Source organism: Lissotriton vulgaris, chromosome 7 (assembly GCF_964263255.1).
Source record: "Lissotriton vulgaris chromosome 7, aLisVul1.2, whole genome shotgun sequence".
Classification (NCBI taxonomy): Eukaryota; Metazoa; Chordata; class Amphibia; order Caudata; family Salamandridae; genus Lissotriton; species Lissotriton vulgaris.
Window position 1 is genome coordinate 302586 of NC_141695.1, and position 12354 is coordinate 314939.

General features: G+C 50.5%; 1 protein-coding gene across 1 annotated transcript in view; it reads left to right on the top strand.

Annotated features, from left to right (window-relative positions):
- CLCN1 (chloride voltage-gated channel 1) overlaps nucleotides 1-12354 on the top strand; it is a gene marked incomplete at its 5' end in the record, with an annotated part of 596613 nt that overhangs the window by 300531 nt on the left and 283728 nt on the right. The window contains 2 exons of the mRNA XM_086928421.1: nucleotides 525-656; nucleotides 8358-8486. Of these exons, the coding sequence (XP_086784547.1) occupies nucleotides 525-656; nucleotides 8358-8486 (261 nt within the window). The remainder of the gene's footprint in view (nucleotides 1-524; nucleotides 657-8357; nucleotides 8487-12354) is intronic.

The following is a 12354-nucleotide window of genomic DNA, read 5'->3' on the forward strand; positions in this document are numbered from 1 at the left end:
GAGAGCCGGTGTCCAGGCTCTGTCATGCGGGGAGGGAGCGAGCCCTTCACGAGGCCTGTCCAACAGTACTGTAGGTTTCATTACATTGCTCCAGATGGGATCTGTACTCCGGAGGTAGCCTTTAGATAGGGTTATAGTGCTCCAGGCAGGATATTTCAGATGAGATCTGTACGACAGAGGTAGTCTTTAGGTTTTGTAACAAAGCTATCGATTGGATCTGTACTCCAGAGGTAGTCTTAGATTTGGTTACAGCGCTCCAGATATGATCTGTTGAATTGGATTGGATAGCCATTGGAGTGCTGCTCGGTTAGCGGTAACCGCAGTGCTGCAGGTAACTTTTCTAAAAAGAGCCACATGTATTCGAGAGACAGCTTCCAGAACTGGTCACCTAAGCTGCAGACATGCCCTCCAGAAATGAACCGGTAAAGTTGCGACTGTGACATTGAGATGAGAGGAGGAGGGATAGAGCTGGCCACAGCTAGCCTTGCATGCCTAGAACTAACAAGGCCTGTGTCTCTCCACAGACTGTGCACGGCGGGTGCAGAGATTCATCATCCGAAAGCTGGGCGAGGACTGGATCTTCCTGGTGCTTCTGGGGCTGGTGATGGCGCTGGTGAGCTGGAGCATGGACTACGCCAGTGCGAAGAGCCTGCTGGGTGAGCCGAGGCTGGTGGGGCTGGGAGCAGGGGTCACAGTCAGCATTTGGGGTGCAGTGCAATCAAATACAAAGGAACTCTGGCAAGAACCTTATCTCAGGCACCAGTGAAGAAGGGATACACCTGCACCTCACACACACACGTGAAAACACCACTTGGGAAGACAAGACCTCCCAAATGCTCCTGCAGCAAAAGAGCCCATCCCAGGAGAGACCTTCTTCTCACACATGCACTGCTTCTAAGGAAGTCCAACAGATGGACAGACACACACATACTGCAGACACATGCACACTGCACACACACACATACTACAGACACATGCACATTGTGCACAAACACACACTGCACACACACACACACTGCATACACACACACACATACTGCAGACATGTGCACACTGCACACACACACATACTGCAGACACATGCACACTGCACACACACACAAACTGCAGACAGATGCACACTGTGCACACACACACACTGCACACTCACACACATACTGCAAACACATGCACACTGCGCACACACACACACTTCACACACAAACATACTGCAGATACATGCACACTGTGACCACACACACACTGCACACACACACATACTGCAGACACATGCACAATGTGCACACACTGCACACACACACACACACACACACATACTGCATATACATGCACACTGTGCACACACTGCACACACACACATACTGCACACACACACACATACTGCTGACACATGCACACTGTGTACACAGACACTGCACACACACACACATACTGCAGACACATGCACACTGTGCACACACACACACTGCACACACACACATACTGCAGACACTTGCACACTGCACACACACATACTGCAGACACATGCACACTGCACACACACACATACAACAGACACATGCACACATACACACACACTGCACACACACACATACTGCAGACACATGCACACTGCACATACCGCAGACACATGCACACTGTGCACACACACTGCACACACACACACACATACTGCAGACACATGCACACTGTGCACACACACACTGCACACACACACACATACTGCAGACACATGCACACTGTGCACACACTGCACATACACACATAATGCAGACACATGCACACTGCATACACACACATACTGCAGACACATGCACACGGCACACACACACACATAATGCAGACACATGCACACTGTGCACACAAACACTGAAAACACACATACTGCAGACACATGCACACTGTGCACACACACACTGCACGCTCACACATACTGCAGACACATACACACTGTGCACACACACACACACACTGCAAACACACACATACTGCAGACACATTTACACTGCACACACATGTACTGCAGACACATGCACACTGCACACACACACATACTGCAGACACATGCACACTGTGCACACACACACACACACACACTGCACACACACATACTGCAGACACGTGCACACTTTTCACACACACATACACTGCACACACACACACATACTGCAAACATATGCACACTGTGCACACACTGCACACACATATACTGCAGGTACATGCACACTGCACACACACATACTGCAGACACATGCACACAAGAGGCAGATCATAGCACACTGTGGACACACACACTGCACACACACATACTGCAGACACATGCACACTGTGCACACACACACTGCACACACACATACTGCAGACACATGCACACTGTGCACACACACTGCACACTCACACATACTGCAGACACATACACACTGTGCACACACACACACACACACACACACACACACACACACACACTTCAAACACACACATACTGCAGACAAATTAACTTTCACCTTGAAAAGAACAACGACCGCAACACCACCACCCTCTTGGACAACCTCGCCAACCTCGGACTTAAACAACTGGTCACTTCCCCCACCCACATCGCAGGCCACACACTCGACCCCATCTTCACCTCCAGCAATCATGTCTCCTTCAGCCACACTACGGATCTCCTCTGGACTGACCACAGCTGCGTTCACTTCACCTACAACAAGCCGAAACCCACCAACCACCTCCAACCAACTCTGCAAAGAAACTGGAACAAAATCACCATCGACCAGATCTCCTCATCGCTCCTTCTAAACACCCCAGCACACTCTTTTAACCCAGACCAAGCCGCTGCCAACTTCACCCTATGGTTATCCAAGATCGCCGACATCCTAGCACCACTGAAAAAACGTCAACGCAAACCTAGCAGCAAGAAGGCCTCATGGTTCAACGATGATCTTAAGAAGTCCAAGAAACTGCCGCTCCCTTGAAAAGGCCTGGAAAAAAGACCCAACCACTAGCACCAAGGACGCCTTCAAAAACGCCACCCGCACACACCACCAACTAATCCGAAAGGCCAAGAAAACAGCACTCAAGGATCGACTAGACAACAACGCCCACAACAGCAAGGAACTTTTCAACATCGTCAAGGAATTTACCAACCCCTCGGCCAACTCCAACGACATCACCCCTTCTCAAGCCCTCTGCGACTCCCTGGCTTTATTCTTCCACGACAAAATTGCAGACATCCACAACAGCTTCAACAACCAACCCGAAGACCAACCCACCCAACCATATGCTGAACATTCTCCCCCCTTGAACGCCCTTAACGACTGGAACCCAATCTCCACTGAGGACACCATCCGCCTGATGAACTCTATCCACTCAGGATCCCCCACAGACCCATGCCCTCACCACATCTTCAACAAAGCAGACTCCGTCATAGCACCGCACCTCCGAGACGTCATCAACTGCTCCTTCAACTCCGCCACCTTCCCGGAAAGCTGGAAACACGCTGAACTCACCGCCCTTCTGAAAAAACCCACAGCGGACCCCACCGAACTCAAAAATTACCGCCCCATATCGCTCCTTCCTTTCCCAGCCAAAGTCATCGAGAAAGCTGTCAACAACCAACTCGCCGCCTTCCTCGAAGCCAACAAATCCCTCGACTCCTCACAATCTGGCTTCCGAGCAAAACACAGCACTGAGACTGCCCTCATCGCAGCAACAGACGACATCCGAACTCTACTGGACAATGGAGACACAGTCGCCCTCATCCTCCTCGACCTCTCTGCAGCCTTCGACACAGTCTGCCACAGTACCCTTTTACAACGACTCAGAAACATCGGAATACAAGGAAAAGCACTTGAATGGATCACCTCGTTCCTCACCGGAAGAACCCAGAGAGTCCGCCTTCCACCATTCAAATCCGAAGCCACTGAAGTCATCTGTGGCGTACCACAAGGATCCTCACTCAGTCCCACCCTCTTCAACGTATACATGAGCCCCCTTGCGGCCATCGCTCGCCAACACAACCTCAACATCATCTCCTACGCGGATGACACTCAACTGATCCTTTCTCTCACCAATGACCCCAGCACCGCCAAAACAAACCTACACGAAGGAATGAAAGAAGTTGCAGAATGGATGAAACAAAGCCGTCTGAAACTGAACTCAGATAAAACAGAAGTTCCTCATCTTAGGTACATCCCCCTCTGCATGGGACGACTCTTGGTGGCCGGAAGCCCTTGGAAAAGCACCCATCCCGACAGACCACGCACGGAACCTAGGCGTTATCCTGGACTCTTCACTCTCAATGAACAAACAAGTCAACGCCGTATCCTCATCCTGCTTCAACATCCTTCGCATGCTCAAAAAAACATTTCGCTGAATCCCCACCGAAACCAGAAAAACAGTCACCCATGCTCTGGTCACGAGCCGACTGGACAACGGAAACACCCTCTACGCAGGTACTATCGCTAAACTCCAGAAGAAACTCCAACGAATCCAAAACGCCTCAGCCAGGATCATATTAGACATCCCACGTAACGAACACATCTCTGGCCACCTGAAAGACCTCCACTGGCTACCCGTCAATAAGAGGATCACTTTCCGACTGCTAACCCACGCACACAAATCACTCCACGACATCGGACCAGAATGCCTCAACTCACGACTGTCCTTCTACACCCCCTCCCGCCAACTACGTTCTTCCAGCCAAGCCCTCGCCACTGTTCCCCGCATCAACAAGACCACCATGGGAGGCAGATCCTTCTCATACCTGGCAGCTAAAACATGGAACTCACTCCCCGCCTACCTTCGCCTTACCCAGAACCACCTAGCTTTTAGAAAGCAACTTAAAACGTGGATATTTGACAAGTAAGCGTCCCCCCTCCCTAAGCGCCTTGAGACCCTCTGGGTATGTAGTGCGCTATATAAATTCTCTGACTTGACTTGACTTGACTTGACTGCACACACACATACTGCAGACACATGCACACTGTGCACACACACACACACACACTGCACACACACTCATACTGCAGACATGTGCACACTTTTCACACACACATACACGGCACCCACACACATACTGCAGACATATGCACACTGTGCACACACTGCACACACACACATCCTGCAGACACATGCACACTGCACACCCACACATACAACAGACACGTGCACACTGCACACACACACACACATACATGTGATATAGTGGGGTGGGGTATAGAGGGTGTATACCCCTCCGGCTATGAGCTATATATTCGATATAGTGGGGTAGGATATAGTGCACACTGTGCACACACTGCACATACACACATAATGCAGACACATGCACACTGCATACACACATACTGCAGACACATGCACACTGCACACACACATAATGCAGACACATGCACACTGTGCACACAAACACTGCAAACACACATACTGCAGACACATGCACACTGTGCACACACACACTGCACACTCACACATACTGCAGACACATACACACTGTGCACACACACACACACACTGCAAACACACACATACTGCAGACACATTTACACTGCACACACACATACTGCAGACACATGCACACTGCACACACACACATGCTGCAGACACATGCACACTGTGCACACACACACACACTGCACACACACACATACTGCAGACACGTGCACACTTTTCACACACACATACACTGCACACACACACACATACTGCAGACATATGCACACTGTGCACAAACTGCACACACACATACTGCAGGTACATGCACACTGCACACACACATACTGCAGACACATGCACACTGCACACACACACATACTGCAGACACATGCACACCGTGCACACACACACACACTGCACACACACACATACTGCAGACACGTGCACACTTTTCACACACACATACACTGCACACACACACATACTGCAGACATATGCACACTGTGCACACACTGCACACACACACATCCTGCAGACACATGCACACTGCACACCCACACATACAACAGACATGTGCACACTGCACACACACACACACACATACATGTGATATAGTGGGGTGGGGTATAGAGGGTGTATACCCCTCTGGCAATGAGCTATATATTCGATATAGTGGGGTAGGATATAGTGGGTGTATACCCCTTCCGCTACAAGCTATACATGCGATATAGTGGGGTGGGATATAGTGGGTGTATACTCCTTCCGTTACAAGCTATACATGCAATATAGTGGGGTGGGGTTCAGTGGATGTATACCCCTTCCGCTACAAGCTATACATGCGATATAGAGGGGTGGGGTATAGTGGGTGTATACCCCTTCTGCTACGAGCTATACATGCGATATACTGGGGTGGGGTATAGTGGGTGTATACCCTTTCCGCTACAAGCTATACATGAATTATAGTGGGGTGGGGTATTGCGGGTGTATACCCCTTCGGCTATGAGCTATACAGCTCAGGTTATCCCGATCAAAAAGAAGGCCAACCTTAATATGTCCCATTTGGACAATTTTCGTCCCATTTCGCTCTTACTTTTTGTGCTAAAATGGTAGAGAAAATTGTCAATGCCCAGATGGTTAAATATATGGAAGAGTGTCAACTTCTCCACCCCTCACAGTCAGGTTTTAGGGCCAACCACTCTACAGAATCGGCACTGTTTTTCTCCACGGAACTGCTGCGCGGGAGAGTGGATGAAGGGCGGACGACCGCTCTGCTGCTATTAGATCTTAGTGCGGCATTTGATACCGTCTTGCATCCCTTACTACTCTCCCACCTCAGGGAGGCTGGGGTTGTAGGGCCGGCTCATGAGTGGCTGTGTTCGTTCCTTGCAGACAGAAGGTTTCAAGTCCACTGTCCCCCCTTTAAATCGGAGGTACGATCTCTAAAGCAAGGGGTTCCGCAGGGCTCTATTTTGATCCCTACTTTATTCAATCTGTATAAGGAACCCCTGGCGAAGATAGTGGAAGCCTACGGGGTGGAGATTGTGTCCTACGCGGACGACTCGCAATTGGTGGTGACACTATCCCAGCCCCCGGAAGAAGCGGCAGCGAACTTCTCCGCCTGTCTAGTAGAACTGGCAGGCTGGATGAATAAGAAATACCTGCGCCTCAATGCGAGTAAAACCGAACTTCTAGTGATAGGGAAAGCTCCGTCCATCTGGTCTTCAGCGTGGTGGCCACCCGAACTTGGGCCCACGCCTAACCCCTCGGAGTAGGTGAAAAACCTGGGAGTTCGACTGGACGTCAACCTGTCCTTTGAACACCACATTAGAGGGTTAGCCGGCAAAAGTTATGGCATTTTAAAAAGTCTGCATAAAACCCTGGACTTACTCCCCGTTACTGGTAGGAAAATGCTAATTCACACCCTTGTCACTCCCCACTTGGACTACGGGAACTGGTTGTACATTGGATTGAGCAAAAAAGGACTGCACCAACTGCAATGTGTGCAGAACGTGGCCGCCAGGCTGTCGCTGAACCTTCCTCGAAGGTCTTCTGGGAGTCGTGTCTTAGCCACCCTGCACTGGCTTCCTGTCCGTGAACGCATTGTGTTCAAAACGATGTGCATGGCTCAGCCCATTGCTCAGGGAAGGGGACCTATCTATCTTCAGAAGTTGCTGACCATGTACCCTCCTAAGCGGCTTCTGAGATCCCTAGGGAGTATGCTCTTCCAGGTGCCACGTATCTACAGAGCACGGATGGGTGGTCGCTCCTTCAGATACCTGGCCAGTAAACAGTGGAATGCTCTTCCGATTGAGCTTCGTATGGAACCATCGGAGACGAGGTTCCGTCAGAAACCGAAGACCCACCTTTTTCCTGAGTAGTTTAGGTTTCTGTCTGCCATCAGGGCCTCTTGAGCTCTATACCTGACAGTCAATGGAGCTTGCTTGGTTTCTGTCGCCACAGCGCGGTGACACAGTGTTTCTAGTGTAACCAAGCGCTTTATACATTTTTTATTATTATTATTATTATTATTATTATTATTATTATTATTATAGTGTGGTGGGGTATAGTGGGTGTATACCCCTTCCGCTACAAGCTATACATGCATTATAGTGGGTGGGGTATAGTGGGTGTATACCACTTCGGCTATGAGCTATGCGTGCCATATAGTGGGTTGGGGTATAGTGGGTGTATACCCCTTCCACTACGAGCTATACATGCATTATAGTGGGGTGGGGTATAGTGGGTGTATACCCCTTCCACTACGAGCTATACATGCATTATAGTGGGGTGGGGTATAGTGGGTGTATACCCCTTCCACTACGAGCTATACATGCATTATAGTGGGTTGGGGTATAGTGGGTGTATACCCCTTCGGCTACGAGCTCTGAATGCAATCCTCATTGCCCTGTCTCTGCCTCTCTTCACAGCCTACAAGTGGATGTTCAAGCAGATGGGTGACAACGTGGTGCTGCAGTACCTGGCCTGGGTCACCTACCCCCTGGTGCTCATCCTCTTCGCTGCCCTCTTCTGCCACCTTGTGTCTCCGCAGGCGATTGGTGAGTCGGTGGCAGACAAGGTTGGGGTGGGCAGTGCTCGGTGGTTTACACCCGCCTCCATCTTCTGCAGTCCATGTCCCACTGTCCCTTTTAGCCCCCACCTCACTGTCCATGTTTCACTGTCCCTTGCTGCCCACACCTCACAGTCCCTATCAGTCCAAGTCTCACTGTCCTCTGGAGTCCATGTCCTTGCAGCCCCCACCTCACTGTTCATGTTTCACTGTCCCTTTCAGCCCCCACCTCACTGCCCATACTTCACTGTCCCTTACAGCCCACACCTCACTGCCCATGCTTCACTGTCCCTTACAGCCCACACCTCACTGCCCATGCTTCACTGCACCGTTCAGCCCACACCTCACTGTCCATGTCTCACTGTCCCTTGCTGCCTATATCTCACTGTCCTCAGCTGTCCACATCTTATTTTCGTTCGCAGGACAGATGTCACTGTCCTTAATTCCCATACCTCAATGTCTTTTACAGTTCATACCTCACTGCCCTTTATAGTCCCTGTGTTACTGTCCTCTGCAATCCATATCATATATAAGTAAAATAAAATGTAAATGCTGCGGAGGCTGGCGGCTTGTGCCTTCCTCAGATCCAAGATGGCGGAGTGAGGATCCGGCCGTACGGCAGCAGACCTGGAGGCTCCCTCTAAATCCCTCTCTAACGGAATAGAGGAACGGCTATGGTCCTGATATTGATAAACACGCAACAAACTAATCTATAAACTCATTTGTAACGGCGAAAAGGCCCCTTCAGAACTGCGGAGGCTGAGGGCAGATTTCACACATTTGCAGGTTTTACTGTTTCCCCTCTTATTCAAGTCCGGTCCCCCAACCCTTTTTTAGGTCTCGCTGAGCCAATGCGCTTGCGTATTCTCCGGCGAGACTTATGTAGGGGCTCCAGGAAATGCTGCCAGAGGGCTTTGGAATGCGGATTATGGCCAGTGCATGTGCGCCGGGCGTGCACACGCCATCTGCTACCCCGCCCCCATCAGACTTGAAAGGAAGCTCCTCGCACACCACCATTTGTCTGAGCCTCGGAATCAGACTTCAAAGGAAGCCGCTCCCAAACTTGCTGGCCTCGCTCTCGTTTCCTATTTCTCCTCAATCCCTTCTAAGTTCTTCCTACTCTGTCTTCACTTCCCCCGCTCTCTCTTACTTCCTTTTCCCACCTTTCCTCCTAACATTCCATGTTGTGCTGTTTATGTTATGTTGTTATATTATACAACGTTATGTAATTTTGTGACACACTTGTATGTAATGTTGATTTGTGCAGCGCTGCCAGTATTTCTGCTCCTACACAATGTTTGCTCCTGTTCCCTCTCTCACCTTCCGCTCAATCACCCCTCTCTCTTTCCCATACGTCCTCTGACTACTTTCTCTAACTTCTCCGTTCTCTACCTTGCACTTTTATTTTCAGTCCGTCACTCACTCCTTTCATCTCCTCGCCTCTAGCCTCATTCTTTCCTCCTTATTCATTTATTTTCGTCTTTCTCATCGCACTTTTCTGCTCTTCGACTCTCCTTTCTCACTTAATCTTGCAGTTCCTCTTGGTTTATTTCCTCTGCGCTCTCATGCCGCAGTCCTTCTTTGCGGTCGTTCCTTGCATTAACTACCCTCGTAGCCTCTTCTTGCTTTCCCTCATCTGTTACTCCACTCTTGTCTGCTGTCTTTCATTCTATTTCCAGCTGTTTTGTCTGTCCCTGTCCTCTGTATTTTGTGGCGCTCTTCCTGTTCACTCCTTTCTCTCTCCTCGTAATGTTACCTCTCTCTGATTTTTTTTTCTCCCCTGCGATCCCTCGTTTCTTCCCTGCTGTCTCCTCCCCCCTGTCTTCTACAGGTATGTCTCTCCCTTCTTCTCCGTCCACCCCTTCTGTCTCCTACAGGGCTGCCCTCTCCCAGCTCCAGGTCCTTAGCTGAGCTCCATTCCTTCTCTGCAGTCTTTCTTCTCTCCACCGCCCACCTTTCCTCTCCTCCCCCTCTTTCCGTTGTGCTCCACTCCGTCTTCCCTTCTCTCTCCTACGGATCTGTTCTTCGAGGTGATTTTACTCCCTCCCTGTTGTCTTCTTGTTTCTCTCTCCTTTATATTGTCTTTACCTGCTCTCTTTCCTCTGTTTTGCTCTGCACCTCCTATGTTGTCTTTCCTTCTCTTTAGCCTCTTAAGCCTTCTTCAGTGCTGTCTCACCCTTTTTTAGGTTTCATTTATAGAGAGCATGCGCTGTCAGCGAAAATAATTATCCTAAAAAAGGAGCTTAGAGCCCGCCCATTACTTACCTTTATTTACCATTGGTAGACTCCCACATCATTCTTGCTTCTTTGCTTACCATTCGTCAGCTGCTCCTCCCCTCACGCTCACATCCCCTCACCCTCACATCCCCTCACGCTCACATCCCCTCACACTCACATCCCCTCACCCTCCCTCACACCCCCTCACCCTCACACCCCCTCACCCTCACACCTCCTCACCCTCACATCCTCTCACCCTCACACCCCCTCACCCTCACATCCCCTTACCCTCAAATCCCCTCACCCTCACATCCCCTCACCCTCACATCCCCTCACACTCACATCCCCTCACACTCACATCCCCTCACACTCACACCCCCTCACCCTCCCTCACACCCTAACCCTCACACCCCCTCACACCTCCTCACCCTCACATCCCCTCACCCTCACACCACCTCACCCTCACATCCCCTCACCCTCACATACCCTCACCCTCACATCCCCTCACGCTCACATCCCCTCACCCTCACATCCCCTCACCCTTCCTCACACCCTCACCCTCACTCACCCTCACACACACTCACACACCCTCACCAGCATAACATAACAAATCATAGCATAGCATAACAAAACACAGCATAGCAAAGCATAACAAAACACAGCATATGATAGCAAAACATAGCATAGCATAACAAAACAAGGCATAGGATAGCAAATGAAGTGAGAGCCTACTGCTGAGAGGGAGTGAGGTCCTGGCTGATGCAGTGAGAGCTCAGCTCGTCATGAAGCACGGTGCTCGTGTGCTCATGACGAGCTGAGCTCGTCATGACCACACCCATTCATATTGGACCCCAGCACAGGAGAAAAATAGGGCTAGCAGCGATGTGGTTAAAAACCAAAACATAAATAAAAAAAGTGTCATTTACAATACCAATAGCTCAAACGTTCCCAATGTGAGAACTATTGCATTGCAAATGCTTGTTCTGATTCATCGCCCCATCGATCAGGGATCAGCAGTTCACCACAAGAGGCAGATCAATTTTAACAACAACATCTCAGTTCATTTCTGGCTCCGCTGCACCACCTGCTGGCAGCGCGCAAACCAGCTCCTGTCTCAGGCGGTCCATGCTTAACGAGCAGAAGCGTCAGGGTCTGCGTCCCCATCTCCGGGTGCAAACCTTTCAATAATCACTCATCCTGGGCGTCTCTCCGTCACCACGAGGGACATTACTGCGTAGAACTCCTGCTCCCAGAAGCAGAGTGCCAGCAATGACACCTTTATTAGGCGAGACCTCACTCCCACTCAGCAGCAGGCTCTCACTGCATTAGACAGGACCTCACTCCCACTCAGCAGCAGGCTCTCACGGCATCAGTCAGGACCTCACTCCCTCTCAGCAGCAGGCTCTCACTGCATCAGTCAGGACCTCACTCCCTCTCAGCAGTAGGCTCTCACTGCATTAGACGAGACCTCACTCCCACTCAGCAGCAGGCTCTCACTGCATCAGCCAGGGCCTCAGTCCCTCTCAGCAGTAGGCTCTCACTGCATTAGACAAGACCTCACTTCCACTCAGCAGCAGGCTCTCACTGCATTAGACGAGACCTCACTCCCACTCATCAGCAGGCTCTCACTGCATTAGACG